The sequence below is a fragment of the Xiphias gladius genome, chromosome 14 (genome assembly GCF_016859285.1).
Source record: "Xiphias gladius isolate SHS-SW01 ecotype Sanya breed wild chromosome 14, ASM1685928v1, whole genome shotgun sequence".
NCBI classification, from domain to species: domain Eukaryota; kingdom Metazoa; phylum Chordata; class Actinopteri; order Istiophoriformes; family Xiphiidae; genus Xiphias; species Xiphias gladius.
The window spans coordinates 4328191-4347861 of NC_053413.1; the positions used below are offsets into that span (position 1 = coordinate 4328191).

Sequence of the window (19671 nt, forward strand, 5' to 3'; positions counted from 1 at the left end):
CATCATTGTGGCATTTGCCATCAGAACAGCTGTCTATGAATGCAGCAGTTTATATATACAAAGTGGTTCTGTGGTGTAATGGTTACTCTCATCACAATAAATTTTGTGGTTTTATTAACCACAAAATGGCCAATAAAGAGTAGGTAGGGCACATTACTGTTTTCTGTCATTATGTCTCTCTGGTGAGCTTACAGATATGTCATATTTGACAAGCGTACTGTATTTTAGCACCAGAGACTCTTTTTCCATATAGCCTACTGTTTATTAGTAAGGACTGGAAAATGACAGTTATATAATCTATGGAACTAAGCTGAGAAGATGTAAAATGTACAATATAAAATCCTTTTTGATTATTAGTGCCATCACTGCGATGTGTTCATACATGTAACAGTATATGTCCCTCAGTAAACAGGTTAAAATTATCTTTCAAAACAATGGTGGCATTTTGGCATACCAGTAGTTTGTGAACATTAGTGGAAGGTTGCATGTAGCAGTGTCATGGTGTTCTTGGGTATGCATGCGTATGGGTAACAGTCGGGATTCTGAATCCAGCAATCAGAATTCAAATTTCAGAGGAACGTGATTTCAAAGGTGAGGCAGAAGAGAAATTTCTAGTCTGAACAGTAATCTGACCACTGGAGAATAGCAAATTAAACAACATCAAACCAACAGCAGTCAAAATGCCTAGTAAAAGCAACATGATCCTCAAGATAAATAAAGTTAGTTACTTCGGATACATTTCATCTGGAGAAAAAACATCTGACCCAGAACTGCGATCATAAAAGTTGTGCTGTTTCCTGTAGATCCCATTGTGCAATCCAACTGAGCTGATTTTGAGGGGGACTTTTAATTTGAAAAAGAAAAAAAAATTGCAGGACCCATTACCGGAAGTATCACATTAGCATGACACGGAAGAGGAACTGCGAATCGATGTGTTTAGCGTGAACGTGAGGAGAACTTTTAATGTTATAAAATTTCCCTTTTTCATACCACCTTCAAACACCAGCGAATTCATCCACAGTATTATCGCGGTCCCAAACTCCAAGATGTTTAACAGACAGACGAGCCTGTGGATGGGTGATGTATGTTTGAAGTCTTATTTCTTTCAGTGCGGGTACGTTAGCTTAGCTACGCGTGCTTGTTGCTAGCTAGTTACATAAAGGTAGCAAGGATACGTGACCTCAGTCGTGAAAGGCTCGACTAAACTCTGTACTAGAGTACTTCGTTTGTGGAACTTGGAGTAGAACCTTTCCACAACACTGAGTAGTAACGTTGGTGGTCATATGAGTCACCAAGTGTTGACCCAAAGCTCTTCTCCCTGTAGCAAGCATTAGCCAACCAGTTTGATTCGAGCTAATCGGTAAAAGTTCACATACAATATATATAACTGCAGCCTGATGCATTAAATAACGTTACACATGAAATGAGCTGCACTAGGAATTTTTGGAAGTCCCCTAACTATAAAAATTTGCAAATGTTTGAGTAGAGTTTGGTTAGTTCCATTCATGTACACGTTTCTTGGTGATTCTGGCGGCGCGTTGTGACTGAACTGGCGTTAAGCACACCGCAATGTCACACAGCTTGAAAGTAATGTTATACGTTAGTTCTTAGTCATTACTTAATATCATTTTGGAAAAGCTATGGTTAGCTTGTTAACTTAACGTCCAAATAATGTCTCGAAAGTTAAGAAGCTAATAAGTGGTCACAGTGGTAACAAGTAGAGTATGTATGCTAGTGTAACCCTAGCTAAAACATGGCCAGTTCTCAACCTATCCCCAGTGTGTGCCTCAAATTTCTTCTTAGGCTGCCATGAAAAAACATTTTTTTAAATACATAACATCCCTAAAATCTTTAATATATCCCAAGCATTTTTGCTATTATACTTTGAAGCTGCACTTTTAGTATCAAGGACCATTAGCCTTATGGGATTTGTCATAATTTTTAGTTATTTCATACAATTTTTACTCTTGTACTATTATGGACATTTGGGTTTAGTTTAGATTTAATGTGATGCATGTAAAATTTCTTTGCATGTGTGTTCAGTTGGACCCATACATGGATGAGAACTTCATCAAGCAGGCCTTTAGTGCTATGGGAGAATCACCGTTTGGAGTAAAGATCATCACTCACAGGATAACAGGGTAGGTGATACAGAGCATCCCATGCTATACATCGGCCTCTGTGATAAAGCTTTGAAGACAACTGCTACATTATTAGATATGCAGGTGGGTTTTTTAGCCTAGAAAATTGTTTAGCAGATGTGGGAAACTGGAAAGTGTTTGCCCACTATAAACAGCTAAAGGCAACCCTGTAAGTCTTGTTTTAATATTAACCTACCACTCATCCTTAACCGACAAGTGACAGCAGGATTGGTAACAAAATCAGCTGCATGTCTGGTACATAGTTCTGTCCACTGCACCTGTTCACACTTCAGCATACCTAGTAGTGGGTGATCATCCCAAAAAAAATTATATCGCAATTTTTTTTAACACATAATCATGATCCATGATATGAATTGCAATCTTTCTTCCTAGTTTTGAAATGTACTGTTGAGAATATCCAGACTCAAACCAGCCCATGGATTTATCTGTTTGCACCATTAAAAACACAATATTGCATGAGGTTTCTTAAATCCCATGTTGTCCACAGCTTTGAATGGCACGGCATCCTTAACTAGAGAGAATATGACTGCCTCAGTCACCCCTTTCCGTTGTTCGCTGATTTTATGTTATTTTTTTGACTGCTCTAATGCGTTGAAATTCAGTGATGAACTGTTTAGGTTATGGGACCTCGTGAGATACAGATGAGTAGGGTGGTACCGACCTGAGTGAAACACTCAGCATGGTTCTTTGGATGCTTCCTTTTAAGGTGGTTGAGTAGATCTGTCGTATTACCTCCAGAAGTGCCGACCGTTGCCCAACGAAGCTGACAGAGAACTTTTCTTTTAGAAATGACTTGACTGTGCACAGCCGAATCACTGCCACACTACTGATGTCGAGTCCGTTTTTGGCATCAGCTCCTCATCTGCCATGCTGCTAGCTCACGTTGACTTGTTTTTCAAATATGTCAAGCATGTTAGAGACCCTATGATGGAGACACGTGATATAATTGGCCAATCAGCACGGCCATCTAGTAGGCAATCATTCTGTTGGTTTCTGAACGTAGTGTGGATCTGCATTATTAGGATAAACTGAGTGTAAATGTCATAACATGTCACAATCTCTATGATTTGTTTGAAAAGTAAACTGACGTTTTCAAAATCGATCACGATATAAAATCATGAGATCGCCCGCTCCTAAGCATACTGTTATTATACTGAAGTACACCATTATTAATTAAAGAGGTGTAGTTGTTTTAATATCTAATATGCTCCCTTACCTATTTCTTCCAATTAAGTCAGTATTTTCCAAAGATAATTCTTAACTTAAATAAACCTGCTTAGTGCAACTTAAATGATGGAGAACTGTCACATTTGGCTGATAAATGTAATGCCCCGTTCTTCTGGCACAAATGACAACCCACTGCATTGCTTAAGTTGGATTTATACTTGATGCCATAGGTCGCGCAAGTCCTGCTGAAGATATCTATGCTGTAGTTTTTGATTTATAGTTCTGTGTCAGATTTCCCTAATTGTTTCATGTTTTAAGGTAGGCAGAATGTGTGATAGTGTTGATATTCTATAAGTGCGCACAGCCCCAGCCATTTTCTGGCCCCCTCCAAGTCTAGACTAGAGCCCATAGATGGCCTGGGGTTTGTTATTCAATCGTGTGTGGCTTTTATATTGTTAATGCAATTGTTGTTATATTGCTTGTACAGAAAATAATTTCTCAGTATCTATCATTGACTTCTGTCCTCTGCAGTGGTTCTGCGGGATACTGCTTTGTGGAGCTGGCAGATGAAGCAAGTGTTGACCGCTGTGTCCAAAGACTCAACGGAAAACTGGTCCCTGGATCAAATCCGGTTAGTTCTATGGTGTTATCACAAAATACCTGTTCATATATCTTTGATGCAATCCTTACTGCATTATGATTATTGTTTCTCCACAAATATATAAATACTATTGACAATTTAATACTGCCTTCCTTTTTTCCAGTATTAGACTTATGTTATCAAGCAGTATTTAATTGTTGATTTGACTGTGGATAGTGGAGCTCAACTAGTCTTGGTCCTCCTTTGTTACGACACAAACTCAATAGGATTGGATGCTAATATGTCAATTATAACCAGTAATACTTTAAATGATCTTAAATTAACCAGATCTCTTCAAGTTGCTATTTGTGTTGCTTTCACTACCTCTATTATGCTTTCCCAATTTAAACAAAAATTTCACAAAGAAGAAGAAAAAACAATAAATAAGTTACAGATACTGCTGAGTGAAACTCTACTCTTTATTGGCTGAAGTGACAGCAAGTCTACTTGCAGGTCTGGTGATGTAGAACAAAAAGAGATCATGCCAGCTTGAAAGTTTTCTAAGTCTCAAGTGACATGTAAAGATGTGAGCTTTAGTTGCTTGCTGCTGAATTTGAAATGCTGCTGGCTCTTTGAGCTGGCCAAGCTACTGGACTCCCCTGTCCACCGGCCTGTACCTGCTGCTGAAGGTGGCTAAGAGGCTGCTTGTACATGAATGTACTTTGTTTGAAGCTGGTGAATAGAGTCTCTGGTAGGAACTAACTGAGGAATGGGCTAAAGGCTGGTCTGGGTGGTGGAGGTATGTAAACCCAAATAACAACAACAACAACCATAATAACTCTACTCTCTATTTCCAGCAATATCAGTGCTATAGTACACGTCTCTGGTGTTTGAGGTTGGCTTAGTGTGTGTGTTTTCTCTCCCCATGTGCAGCCCCGGAAGTTTAAGCTAAACTATGCCACCTATGGCAAACGGCCAGAGGCGGGGTAAGATATGATTTATATTCAACTTTTGTTAACAAATGTTACTGTTTCAGTCTAAATCTAAGATAAAAAATGCTACACACTTTTTTGTTTAGGAAAACAAATCAACTATTCTTATAACTTTAAATCAGAATAAACAGAGTATTGTATTTGATCTGTGAAGGCATTTCAACAAACTAAATTTAATTAACCCTTAATGACAGACATTTTTCGTTGAAATGTTGTTTAAATTGCTTTAAAATAATAAATGAATAGAATAATCGATGTGATGATTGCTAATGTACTAGTTCATACTACAGATTTAGTTTGTTTTCAATATCAGTTTGGCTTAATCTTTATGTGAATGAAGATTTCATCTTTCAGTACTGGGCCTGCTGATCCCATCATTTCTGTCATATAGGCCAGGACTGGGCAAATATGACTGAAATCAATATCCTAATATTAACAAGAATATTTTTCTGATATATCCCAGAATAGTAAATCTGTCCTTGTACTGTGCATGCGGCAATAGTTTTGTAAAATAAAAAGCCCAAAGTCCATACACACCCATAGTTCATCCAAACAGGTGATTTCACTTATGCCGTCTGATTAGACCTCAGGACGGAGTCACCCCTTCCTCACTCTTCTGTTAGCATTGTTGCACCTGTTATGGCAGGGAAAATTACACTGCTATGATTGTTATTAGTTCATAGATTTTGATGACATCATAGTATAGCTCCACCCAAGTTCAACCTGACTATTGGTCTAATTAGCTAGTCATTGAAAAACCCATCTATGGATGTGCAGGGCCATTAAAGAGAAATATAAAGGGGAATTCCACCAATTTTACACATCAAAGTATGATTACATGTGTTTGGGAATAGTACTGCATATGTGAAAAAAGGTGTGTAAAGCCTTTTGTGGCTCCATTAGAGAGCTGTGTGAAGTCTGATAAACATTGGTTGGGTCTGAAGACTCTGTTTTAAAATGAGAAAAGTCTCAGGGTTTGCAGTCTGAAAATGTTAGCTTACGAGAACTCTGTAGCCCGCTCCTCATCTCCGCTTGAAGCTAGCTGCTCAGGGCTACATTAGCGCCTACAAGCGTAACACACTCAAATTGTGGACCAAAAATGTCATATTGTCACGATACAATTCCACCATAGGTGGGTTTACAATAATACAGTTATGTACATTAATATTTGGACAGTGACACAATTTTCATAATTTTGCCTCTGTACACCACCACAGTGGATTTGAAATGAAGCCATCAAGATGACTGAAGTGTAGACTTTCAGCTTTAATTCAAGGGGGTTTAACTAAACAATTGCAATCAATTACAGCCACATAGTCCCTCCATTTTCATTTTGGTATGTACTGTCTATTTTACACCATACATTGATCTTGTGTTTTCCAAACAGTTAAACCTTAGTTTCATCAGTCCACAAAACATTTTCCAAGTAGTGTTGTGGAATTTTCAAGCTGCTCCTTAGCAAACTTCAGGTGTGCAGTGATGCAGTGGCTTCCTCCATGGTGTCCTGCCATAAGTCTTCTGGTATCTCTTTTTTGCGAGGCATTATTCACATCAGCAGATGCTTCTTGAAAATAGCAAATTCAAAATTAATTTTTTTTTTTTTTTTTTTTTTTTAAAGTCAAAGTAGTTTTAACCCACACTTGCAATCTGGTTTCATTGGTTGGACTTCAGTTTTGCTAACTCCTCACTCCAATTAGCTTTTGTTTTTGTCATAGTCTTTGGGTTCATATATTTTTACCAACCTATGAATGTTTGAATGGTGTATTCAGTATGGACAAAAACAATACAATGATTTGTTTGTTGTTAGTTAACATAGATTGTGTTTGTTCATAATTGTAACTTGGATGAGGTACTGACCATATTTTTAGAGAAATGTATACATAAATGCCAAAGTCCAAAAGGTTCACTTACTGTTTCTTGCCACTTTACAATCATTGCTCAGGTTTAGCAAATACCTATCTACCTTCTCTCAGTATCAATAAATGTAGTGGCAAATTATCTTTATAGAAATTACGGCACTGCATACAGGTCATTTCATTTCGGTCTGGTGCATTTGAAAATTTACATTTGGGCTACATCTGCGGAACCAAAAAAATTGAAAGGGATAGTACAGGTTTTGGGAAAATGTTAGGTTTTTGAAAAAGGTTAGTTAGATTAGCCCTCAGACTTTTAATTTACTTTGGAGAACATCTGCTGCTTCTTCCATAGACTAATCTATGAATTGAGCTAGGCTTGGCGAAAGCTCAGTATTGAACATACATGAACCTAGACTCTGAGACATAAGACAGGCGCTCATTAAGATGTCTGGTTTTGAGGAAACAGGAAAAATAGTAACGTTTCCCAGAAACCCAGCTGTCACTGTAATTCTTGACAGCAATACAGTTGTATAAAAAGGAAAATTTGATCAAAGTTTTCTTTTCTCTCAGGCCAGAATTTTCAGTGTTTGTAGGCGACTTGGCCTCTGAGGTGGACGACTTCCAGCTACACCAAGTTTTTAAGAAGTACCCTTCCTGCAAAGGAGCTAAAGTCGTCACCGACCAGTATGGCTACTCCAGGTATGTCAGCTCATAGAGGTGGATTGGACAGCGATATGGCTTGAGAAGTGTTAAAAGTATTGTGACATCAGATGATTCCTTGAACTACATATTGTTTGTTTAATGTCCTTGGTGTGGTGTATAATATTCTGTTTTGAATATTTTTGTAAGAAATGTACAATAATATAAAAATGTTTCCTGGTTTCGATAGTATCATGATTATTTGGATGGCAGTGCTGTGGACGTTGACCACCAGTACATCTTCATCTATTTTCAAAAAACGGCTGAAGACATGTTTTCTTGCGGTCTTATGCTAAAACTATTGTTTTCCCCATATAGGCTAAGCAAGAGCAACTCACAATTCAAGTGATGCTACCTCATGTTAAAAGTAAAACAACAAGTTTCAGTTCTACCATAATAATACCCATTATATTCTGTTTCTCATTATAAGTGGCTATTTAATGCCAAGTATGTAGTGTGTGTTGGTGTGGAATGGAGTTGTAAGTGTTGTTTGATTTACAGAGGCTATGGCTTTGTCAAGTTTGGGGAGGAGAGCGAGCAGAAGAAAGCGATCGAGGAATGCCAGGGAACAATGCTTGGCGGAAAGCCGCTCAGACTCAGTATTGCTGTAGCAAAGAGGTAAGACACTGAAGAAGAAACATGATGGAACCTGGCAAAAGATATAAACTACACATCTTTTCCCAAGATTTCATTAAACTCAGATTAAGAAAATGAAGATTTTAATGAATAAACCACCAGGCAAATTACACCTAGTGACACATAGTTAAATGGGCAATATGTCAGTATTTGTTTAAAACATTCAAAAATTAACTCAGATATTAAACAGAAAGTGAAGAAATAACGGTTTTGATATTATGTCAAAGATGTCTGTGTATTGTGTTGCAGAGATATCTACTAAAGTTAGCATGCTAACCAGTTAGCCCCGGCCCATTGTGTCTCATAATACCACTTTGTACCTGAAGAGGTGATAGCGAGTCACTGTCTAGTCTGCCCTCAGTTCAACATGAAAGGATGAAGAAGTAGAAACTGCGAGTGGACTATAAACCTGTGTTGCAGTCATCCTCTCTAGGCGACATTCCTCTATTCTTGGTCTAGCTGCTCCCCATCATGTTCCTCAACCTCTCGTAACTTGTACTCTACTCCTGCCACCACTACATCTTCTCTATTTCTGTGACTTGATGTGAAATCGTTGTCGTCAGTCTGACAATTACCAAAGAAAACAACCTACCAGTTACATAATCAGATTGCAAGGAAAACGTGTGGAAACATTATTCCCCAATTCAAACAGGTTTGGCAGCATGTCAACGACTGCCCTATGCTTAAATTCGATTTATTCAAAGGGGCCGAGGTGTGCATTTTTTTTTTTTTCTTACGATAGTGGTGGACACTCTAACCCTGGTAATATACTTCCCCCTATTTGTTTGCAGTATGAATTTTACAGTGGGCCAATTCATATACATTGCCCCTTTAATCATGGTAACTATGATTCTGTGATTGTTGTTCAATTAGTTTGGTGGTCTTGGAAGTTTTCCTAGTTCCCGAGTCTTAGTGTGGTATGTCATGCACTTACCGCTATGTGTCACGAGCTTTCAATGTGAATTGACCAAAAGATAGGATGGAATCATTGTCAGGAAAAAATCTTTATAGACCATCTTTAAAACATACACTATATAAAATGTATAGTTTATCACTATATTACATACATCTGACTTGAGGAGTCTGAATTCTTTGATGGTTGGGATTCAGTAAAAATGCTTGGAAGTTTTTGGTCTATTTTAGCCATTGGAGCACAAGTGTGAGACCATTTTACATGTATGCTCGTAAAATCTGCCAAATGTAACTTAATATTTTCACATAAGTAGTTTTAAATCTAGCTGACCTGATCAACATTTAATTTGACTCCGTTGCACATGCACAAGTAAATCTGCATGTCTCTCCGTAACAACTTTCTAGTTATGCACATAAAGACCCTCACAATGTACAGCACTGTGCAGCAGAGTTAGCTGCATCTCAGGACAGCAAACATAAGAGGGGAAAAAACGCTGGGGTACACTGATTTGTAACATTATCCTCAACAGATCAGTTGGAGCCGATCATTCATACAATCGCAGCTGCTGATTATTTAACCAAAAATTTCAGACATACGGTGGCTTCAGATAGTATTCAGACACCGTCCCTTTTTGCACACTTAACTGTTGTAGATTTAGTTGTAAATGGGGGAAATTGACATTTTTGTCCATCTATCATCACTCAATAACCCATAATGGCACAGTCAAAACATGTTTTTTTGAAATTTTTGCAAATTTATTAACAAACACTAAAATATCTTATTTACAAAAGTATCCAGACCCTTAATTCTTAATTTGAAAATTGGTTAATTTGCATATATTTCTGAAAATATTATAAATTCTTTACTTAAAATTTAGGGTTGCCGATAATTTCAACCAGGACTGAATACACAGGTGTGTGCCTTTTTAAACTATGTCGAGTCAATTCACTTTGCCACAGATGGACTCCAATCAAGTTCTCGACATATCTCAAGTAGAATTACAGTAAAAATAGGACTTTGTCCTTGTGGGTTATTGAGTGTAGATTGAGGGGCAAAATGCTAATTTTATCTGTAAAATTAAATCTACAACACAGAGGGTGAGAAGAGTGAAGGGGTCTGAATACTTATTTAAGCCACTGCACAGTGTGACTGCCTCTCTGAAGGTGCACTTCCACCACAGGCACTTTCCCTGGGGATCAGGACCCTTTTTGAAGAACACACTTTTCATAAGTGTGTTTCCACAGGAGGAACCAATTTTATTTTTTTTCTCTCTTCAGATGTGGTGGAAGTGTATATGGGAGAGCACAACAGGGACTTTTAGTTCCAAGAAAGTACTGAGAAAAGTTCCTCTGGTTCCAAAGTGCCAGGAACTTTTGGTGGAAACGATCCTTGAGACAACCCTTGACCAGAATGAGATGACAATCTGGTGACTGAGGAGGAAAATGTTTCCAGTCCAACTGTAAAAACATTACAGCTGTTAGCTGTTGTTGTTTTTTTAGTTGTTCTGTGCCTTAAGGGACAAGTTTGGTGATACTCACTACTCACTAGTGGATGTGGATTAATCCACAGATGAAAATAGTCCCCACCAAATGCAACATTTCCTCCTGTTTGAGTAAATTTGGTTAACGACAGTGCCGAGCTGTTTTAGGTAATGACTGAGCCTTTTATAAAAATAAAGCTCTGTAATTGTGACCCATTTCTATAGATTTAAGTCTTAAGTGGAACAAATGAGAGGTTCAGAAGTATTGACAGTACCTCATAGTTGGTTTTGCATGTGATTGGTCAGCAATAATAAAAGTGAAAATATAGCTAGCTTTATCCTTTTTTAAAAATGGGGTTTGTGTCAAAGTGGGTATTAGACATCAGGTTTATTGTAGCAGAGTTAATCCTCTTAGTGGTTGAAAAAGTATCTAGGTCCTTTACTTGAGCCAAAAAAAAACCTAAAAGCTGTACGTTCAAAATTTTACGAGGTAAAAGTGTATATATATTTTGAAACAAATGTACTGTATTAGAAATAAGTGATGTGTTGGCAGTTTGATTTACCTGATATAGTAAGTGCAAGTACATTATTGCTGAATTTGTATCCATCCTATACCTCTATAATCATTTAGATTCCTTTGAGACACTTAATCCTTTGTTGCAAATTTACTACAAGTTGAAGGTTTATAAATTAGGATTTAGATTTTTGATGACACAAGAGATATGAATACTTGTCCTTCACCTAATTCCCTTCAAATATGTGTGAGACTTTGTTGTATTTCTTTTTTGCAGCCAAAAGATGAGCAGCTACCATGGAGGCCAGGGCCAGAATTACCATAGCAACTACAGTCCGTCTCAGTCCAGTTACTACGGCAGCCATAGCGGCGGGGGTCAGGGGGGTTATTACTCTCAGTGGGGGGGCTATGACCAGTACAGTGGCTATAACAACAGTGGCTACAACAGTGGTTACAACAGTGGCTACAACAGTGGTTACAACTATAACTATGGGCCCTATGGATACCCTCCGCCAGGCCACATGATGCCACCTCCTCCCATGGGGATGCCACCCATGTCCACTGACATGTCTGGAGCTGTAGAGGTGAGGATGATACTTCCAAACCCATGCTTAAAGGAATACTGAGACATTTTTGGCGAAATATGCTTGACTGTTGATTGTGAATTAGCTGAGAAGATCAATATCAGTTTCATCTACATGTTTAGTAGAAAATTGACCAGGGCGTGTTTAGCAGGGGAAAACTGCTAGCCTCTGCAAATAGATGACACATGTACTCACTAATAGCTTCAATTACACTTAATTGCATATTGTATGATGTTATCTAGTATGCTAACAAATAATGCATCCAAAAGTGAGTTCGAGTTTGATCAGAATGACAAAACTGTTCAAAGTAGAGCCTGACTGATACTAGATTTTTGGGACAATGCTCCTACTGATTTTAGTGAGTAGAAAATTCCGATATCGAAATATCAGCCGATATACTTTATATATGTGATGCTATATATGTATGTATGTATGTTGGTATGTAAATATGTGTGTATGTGTATGTATACACACACACACAGAACCTTATTTTGGAAGCATTATGTACATATATTAAGTGTATTAGTGGCTGGTGAACAGGGTTTGTTAAAGTAAACAAATTACTGCCAAAAATGCCAACAGTAATCTGGTTACTTAGTGAATGTGAAAGTACTGATTAAGATTAGCGGTTTTTGTTGATTAAAAGGGCAGTAATACTAAAATTCAAAATATTGGAGTGCTCATCCCTTTATCTACAATATGACAGTGAAATCTTTATGGTCTTATAGCATGATTGTGTCCGATTTCTTTTTTCCTTTTTTCAGTGTTTATTCTTATTGCCAATGTTTCATCTCTCTCCCCAGCAGAGTCATGAGGAGACTGAGGACATAGAGGATGATAATGCAGAAGGTAAGTAGAGAAGGTAATCCACAACAGGCTTGGTCATTACTCCCTGGCTAGCTACTAATGTAGACACTGATATACGGTATTTGCATTGTTATTCCTTTGATTTTGACACTCTTTTTTTGGGTGTATTTTACAGAGCCAATCCCTGACTGTGACGTGGACCAGTGGAACAAAGATTTTATGCAGCGCAGCGAGGAGCTCTACGACGCCATGATGAACTGTCGTTGGGAAACTCTGAACTCTGTTGATTCCCCTGTCCCCTTCCTCTCTTGATAACCTCTTTTTGTCTCTTCTGATCCCTCCTTAACCCTTGAATACTTCATTTTTTATGATTTTGTACTCCCCATAATCTTGATGATCTAAAGCTACATTGACGCCTTATAAAGGCCACTTCAGTTCACCGTCTCAAGTACTTTATCTAAGTCTGACTAAAGGCTGACAGTACGTACAGATGTACTTGTTCCTCATCAAATACTTAAAGTGCATATAAACGTTCACTTGATTTTAATGTTTACCATGTTGGTAATAAACCGAAAGTTGATCAATAATCAGTGAGGTTACTGTGTAGTCCATACAGTTTAGTATGAACTCCTCTATACACCACAGCTACACGTTTAGGGATAACGTGCTGAAGTTGCCTTCTCTGCTGTTGACTGGTACAGTATTTTATGCTGTTTGTCAATATTTCACCATTTAACTATGTCACAGATTTGATTTATTTTGTTGATCCATACTGAAATGGTCACACCAGCAAAAGCTAACTTTGCTCAGTGAATATGGCCCCAGCTCTGTAGGAAGGGATTGTCTTCTGAAGATAAAAAATTAAAACTATGCCTTTATTGTCATTTGCCATGTACTTCCACAATGGTCATTAGATTTTTTTTTTAATGTACATACAATGTCTCAGCCTCTCTTGTCTTGTTCATTTTTAATGAAGGAATTTTTCTGATAGATTTAAAGGACCAGTGTGTAGAATTTAGTGTCATCTAGCAGTGTGGTTGTAGAACCAACCAACTGAATACCCTTCCCCTCACCCCTACCTTTCCAGGTGTGTAGGAGAATCTACGGTGGCCTTCGGCTAACTTAAAAAAGGTCCTCTCTAGAGCCAGTGTTTGATTTGTTCTCTCTGCGCCACTGTAGAAACTTGCAGTGCAACATGATTGGCTCCATGGAAAAGGATCTGCTCCCAATGTAGATATGAGGTCTCAATCTAAGTTTCTTGGTTTCAGGTGATTATACACCAATGAAAACATAATTATAAATATCATATTCCATTTCTGCCAATAGATCCCCCTAAATCCTACACACTGGTCCTATAATGAACATTATCTGGGTAGAAGTATGGAGAAGCATGGGAAGATGACGACACTGATTTTACCCAGCAATATTCAACCAGGAATGTAATTTTTCACTGTTTATCAGACAAGAAGTATAATAAACGAATGGTACAACCTTCCAGTACTTCTGAGCTCTATGAAACTGTATGTAATGATTTTGTGAGGTAGATGGTTGATTTGCTGTAGCAGATATCAAGCTTTTATTACCTGCTGCTTGGTGGCTGATGTTTTGTATGTTTTCTTTCTGGAGACATTCTATCAAAAACATTTTGGCGGAAAATGGTCTTCTGTCTTCTTTCTATAGAGGGGAGTGAAGAATGAAGTGTTTCTCCTGAAGTGAACTGTATTAATACAACACACTGGCTTCAGAGTATTGAGACCCCTTCACTTTTTTATGTTGTAGGTTTACCTGTAACTGGATAAAATTGACTGTTTTTGCCCATCGGTCTACACAAATTGAAAACATATTTTTAGAGTTTTTTTTGCAAATGTATTAAAAATCAAAAACTGACAGTCTTTAATTTTCAAAAAAACTCAAACCCTTTGCTGTGGATCTCCAAATTGTGGTCAAATGCATCCTCACAGGAGTCTACCTGTGGCAAATTGAATTGATTGGACATAGTTTAGAAGGCCACACACCTGTGTGTGTATAAAAGGTCCAACAACACACGCTGTATGTCAGGACAAAAACCTAGTCGTTATATCCAAGGACCTCTCTGTAGTACTCACTACAGTTAAATTGTGGCGAGTCAGCTGTTTTATTGCAGACAGACACACAAAAACAATCATACACACCAATATACACACACCTACATTCTATTCTCAGCTACCCCCAGCCTTTTTTTATTTAAAATTCATTTCTGTCTGTATGTTCCCTCTCTATTGCTCTCTTCGCCACATATCTAACCACTGCCCAAAAAGCCCACTGTGTATGGATTCGAGGCCCACGTTGGCCCAATTAGCCTTCTGAGAAACTAAGCAGAGGGACGTGGGGTCCCAGGGGAGAAGGGTGAATGCAGATGGACAAGCAAATAGGCAGTGAAACTTAGTGAATAGGCCCCCTCCTGAGGTTCTGGGGGCTATTCAAGGTTGAGCACAGTGCAGCCTCCTCCGCAAATTAGCCACCTGCTAAGAGCAGGGACATCCCTGTCCCAATCATATTCAGTGAGTAATAAATAGACCACCCAGACCCATCTTCTGCTCCCCAATTCTGGGCGTACCTTTGGATTCGTCCACTCTGTAGCTTGGGCCTTGGCAACCAACCCTCCCAGTCTTCATCCCCATATCCCCAGGTTCTCCCCTAAGAGAACCTGGATTCATCATAAGTTTAGTGATCTCAAACATTGTCTCAGAATGTTCACTGTTTAGATGCTTTCAAACACCAGTTTTAATGCCAATAAGACACTAATAGAGAAAGACAAGGATGTTTGATCTGTCAGCCATACTACTAGTCTATCTTTTAAGTGGGCTTTACAGAATTTGAGTCTTTGATTAATCAAGTTTCCAATTTCTTTTCAAGTGTTGTAGAGATTTGAATGTTAACTAGCAGATCACACATCCATCACATCATTTCAGATACTCGTCAAAGTCAGGATTTCGCAGACATTTCCAACCTGTGTCTAAATGGCAACTGCTGTCTCTTGCACTGAATTCTTGTCTTGTAAAGAGTCCCCTGTCATCTATTGTGACTCACTGTTAGGATGTTACAGAAAACAAGCCTACTGATTACAAATCATGTATTTGCTGCATTGGCATATATTAGAAGAAAAGCATGTTCAAAGCACACTTTTTTGAAAGCCCATTTAGTCCATTTGATTTTTTAGGGTTGACAGGTTTGCTTATCTTACTGAGGACAACAAAACACATATGGACAGGTTTTGTTTTTGGTAACAGAACCTACAGTCATGGACGTACAGCCACCTTGACCTAATGATTTAATTCATCTTTTTGGCATGTTGAAATCTGTTTTAAGGGTTTTGTTTTATTAAGTTAATTGCAGTAATTGTGGCTCAATTGTGCATCTTCAGCTTCCATACTTCTGGTCTTGGTGTTGAGCAGTCCCAGTCCAGGCCTCCCAGGACAGTACCAGCTGGGCCCCAGGCGGTACCAACCCTGATAGAGTCCCCTCCAGCTCAGACAGCCTAGAGCGCCCCCCAGCAGCTGGGTGGGGAACTGAGGGAAGTAAGCTAAGAGACAGAGCAGCAGAAAGATCCAGAGCCCGAGCAAGAGAACACAGAACAGGAAGAGGATCCTCAGAGGAGCATCTGAGATCCCTCCCAAACTTAGATAAGGCCCAAACACGGCTGTCTCCTCTGCCAACAGCAGGCAGCAAAGACAGAGAAGGAAGACGTCCTCTGAAACTTCATATCCTCTCCACAACATCCCAGCTTTTAGGCATTCAGACTTGCTCTCCCCTTCTCGTAACACCAACAGAGGCTGGCCATTGGTAACTTCTGGGTTGGTGATTAAAGGTTCATAGCAGCTTCCTGTGGCATTCTCCAGATGGTCCAGGAGTTTGCAGAAACTAAGCCATAGTCCACCAGCCACCACGAGCCTGGAGAGGTGACGGATGGAGAGAGCAAGGGAGCGACGGATGGAGAAGGAGAGGAGGAAGATGAAGGAACCGACGAAGATGCAGGTCCAGCCCCAGCCAGAGCGCAGGAACATCCTGGAAGAAGGAGAGGGAAGATGAGAACAGAGTTCTAGAAGTAAAGTTAGTGATTAGAAGAGAGAAGAAGCGATAGGAGAAAGAAATGATTTATTGTCATATTACAAATTAAGTGTAGTAGTTAAACATCGCTGCCAAATTAATTGACAAATGCCACCACTGAGAAGAGTGGTATCCCCTAATGGTTCCTACACACCATTTCACATTTCACACTTCGCTTTTGTCATTCAGTCTTAAGGAACCAGATATTTTTCTCAGGAGTTGGTGGAGGTTATACCACTGTATTCATCATCCAAATGAATACTATGTTGCTCTTTGTCTACTTAATTTGTAAATAGGCAGCTGCTAAGAAGATCACCATATCAACTTTATAAGGCCAATGCCAATGTTGTGTTTACAAACAAAAAAATCTTAGTTTAATAAAAGTAATGAAAGTTTAATTGAAAGTAACATTCCAAAAATACAGCTCTATTGATGTCTGCCAGTGTATGTCTTATGTAATTTACTGTAAGTATGAAGCAGTGATATTGATTCATTTCTTGTATACTGTAAACTACTAACTGCCAAAACAGCATACTATGCAGATCAGTGCCCAATGTATATTTCAATTATGGTATTAGTATGTAGTATGGAATTGAGTGATAATGAGTGTCAGAAGGTGGGGTACACAGACAGATACATGATTTGGGTTAGATTTATCACAGGAAACTCACTAAAAATGACTGAAAATTGACTATTGTATTATCCTCCTATGTCAACAGTTAAACACAGAGGAGGAAACATGAACAACCTACTCTTAAGCATATTCAACAGGGGATACATCCTGCCTCAGCTTTAAACAAATCAAACAATCAAAACACTACCATATCTTCCAAATGCCACTAGTTTTTTCGTTTGTTACATTTTCTTTGAACAACAACATGTAATCAGATGCAACTCAATGACACAATAACGCCACTGGTCCAAAGTAGAGAAGTGAGCAGGATGTAAACAGGAAACAGTCTCACCTGTAGAGAAAGTGGCTTCTCTTGGCAAAGATACTGTGCTGGGAGACCCAGAAGCTCAGTGCAGGACCAATCATCACCACTGCAGACAGCAACAGGTGGAAGTGCTGCCGGAATACAGTGTTACCCAGGAGCTGGGCAGCCAGGTCCGTCAGGACCACCAGCACTGTGTTAAGGAACATCTGGACCCAGAACCAAAACTCTGACTGAATGTTAACTTAAATATGAAAAACAAACAAACACTGCTGGCTCTGAATGCAACTGTGTGTTTGGGTAGATTAACCACCTCAGACTAAACAGCATGCACTGTTTCATGTGATAAGGCTGTAATCCTGACTAGAATGCATTTAACACACTAGTAACTGTGGATTACCACTGTTACATATTGGAATAACTGAGCATTTTATGTAATCCAGAAGTCTGGTTGGAATCAATCAATCTATGCAAACTATTTTGCAAAGACTCCTGCTGGGATCCCTTGGTGCATCTCTTAAGATTATGAAGATTAATCCAGATCCTGCAGTATTTCAAAGCTGCTGGTTATGTAGTAAAAATAGTTGAAAACCACTGGTGTGATCCAGTTAGCTGCCATGCATAGAGCTGTACTGAGTAACATTAAGGAAATGACAGGTGGCCTCAAGCATTCCACAGACTGAAAATATGTGCACACTTTGATCTCCAACCATGGAAAATGAAATTTGTTGAAATTCTTCAATCCAGTAGGGACTTCTGCTGGTTTCAATATTTTCTGCAGTTTACTGTATCTACTCGTACTTTCAGTGCAGAGTAGTTTAGCTGCAGCTCTCAATTATCCAGTTTTCACACTTATGACTGAAGGCTTCAACAATGCTGCTGCTCTCCAAACCGCATAACTCTTGCTTGGCTATGGTTTTCTTGCAGCTGCAGTGAGGTGAGTTAAACAGTCTTTTCTGACCTTGTACAGCAGGTTTCCGAGTGTCTCCTTGCTGCTTTCCTCTTGTTGTGCAGTGAGTGTGATTGGCCACCTCTGTATCGCTTCTGCAGAAATGCAAAAACCACCACTGTATTCCACTCGGCAACGGCCACGTCTGTATTGAATATACCTTGAAAGATGTCCAAGAGTTGTAGCTCCAGAATATCTCCCCTGTTCAAACCCTCTCCGCTCTAACGTTAGCTTCTCTGCCCTCCACCATTGACACCCTCCGTCTCAAACACACACACACACACACACACACACACACACACACAGGAAAATACTATTTATGTTTTCGCCTTGTCATATGTCTCCTGGACCTTGAAGTTGATATATTACACCTACTGAGATGACTGAAGTTTGAACCATTGAGATCGATTCCTTGGTATTAATAAGTATATCAAAGGGTTTCTGACTAATTTAATTTTAATTCATAGCAGAGATAGGGGCTGACAGTAAGATGAACAACAGCAACTGTGCTGGCGTTACAGAAAAAACATGAATTAAAACAATGAGGTGAAATAAGATGCAGTGTGTCACACTTTGTGTGTGTTTGTTCATGTGTATTTATAGCAGTAACCTTTGTACTGTATCTGGGCTGAGACTCAGCTGTTGCCATCATCTGTCCCTGTCAATCAGTGAATGGCGACTCACAAACAGTTTAAGCACATTTACTGTCCTTTCTCTCTTTCTCTTCTCTCTCTCTGATACCACTCAATACCACTCAATTTAGATCCTTCTCTTTTGAACACTATTTATTCACTTTCTCCATGCAATAAAGCAAGACAACATAAACAGCAATAATAAAAACAGAAGAAAAAAAGGAAACCACAAAGAGAAAACTAGAAGTAAACAAACAACAAAAGAAAACAAACCAAAGGAAGCCCCCAAAAAACAAAAGCAGAAATAACTATAAGAGAGCTAGACAACCGTATAAGCATAGAGTCGATTTGAATATTTTAATGGTGTGACAAGCCTGTTATGAAGCAATGGACTGTTTCTCTCACAGATAAGTAGGCGCATAAATATATTGAGGTAGAGAAAAAGAAGAAAAAATGTAAAACAACAACAGCTGTACATTACAGGAAATGTATGCAGGTTATTCATATCCGAGAAGAAAAGAAACAAAAAGAAATGAAACTGAAGGATTGGATTTAGGTCAAGGTATCAACTCGTGTACAAAATTTGACATCAAACTGCTGGGATGGACAGGTTCTCCGCATTATCAAAAAAGGGATAGCAGGATATGTTATATCTTTTCAGAAAACCATTCAGAGTTGA

General features: G+C 38.8%; 2 protein-coding genes across 4 annotated transcripts; one reads left to right on the plus strand and one right to left on the minus strand.

Moving 5' to 3' along the window:
- The first annotated feature begins 864 nt into the window (after window positions 1–864).
- Window positions 865–13885, plus strand: trnau1apb (tRNA selenocysteine 1 associated protein 1b). 2 transcript variants are annotated; one of them, XM_040143447.1, is made up of 9 exons: window positions 865–1082; window positions 2044–2141; window positions 3861–3960; window positions 4843–4895; window positions 7328–7456; window positions 7958–8074; window positions 11277–11583; window positions 12387–12432; window positions 12566–13885. In XM_040143447.1, the coding sequence occupies exons 1-9, from the start codon at window positions 1047–1049 to the stop codon at window positions 12700–12702; spliced, it is 1023 nt and encodes a 340-aa protein (XP_039999381.1). In that variant the 5' UTR covers window positions 865–1046; the 3' UTR covers window positions 12703–13885. The 2 variants fall into 2 exon arrangements, with proteins under 2 accessions (XP_039999381.1, XP_039999382.1); XM_040143448.1 differs by having other exon boundaries at window positions 12390–12432.
- A 169-nt stretch (window positions 13886–14054) lies between these two features.
- Window positions 14055–18609, minus strand: fitm1l (fat storage inducing transmembrane protein 1, like). Of its 2 annotated transcripts, none has more exons than XM_040143450.1 (3): window positions 18521–18609; window positions 17442–17620; window positions 14055–16434 (listed from the first exon to the last, which is right to left on the minus strand). In XM_040143450.1, exons 2-3 carry the CDS (start codon window positions 17618–17620, stop codon window positions 15756–15758), a joined length of 858 nt encoding a protein of 285 aa, XP_039999384.1. In that variant the 5' UTR covers window positions 18521–18609; the 3' UTR covers window positions 14055–15755. The 2 variants fall into 2 exon arrangements, with proteins under 2 accessions (XP_039999384.1, XP_039999383.1); XM_040143449.1 differs by having other exon boundaries at window positions 18373–18609.
- Between the last annotated feature and the right edge of the window lie 1062 nt (window positions 18610–19671).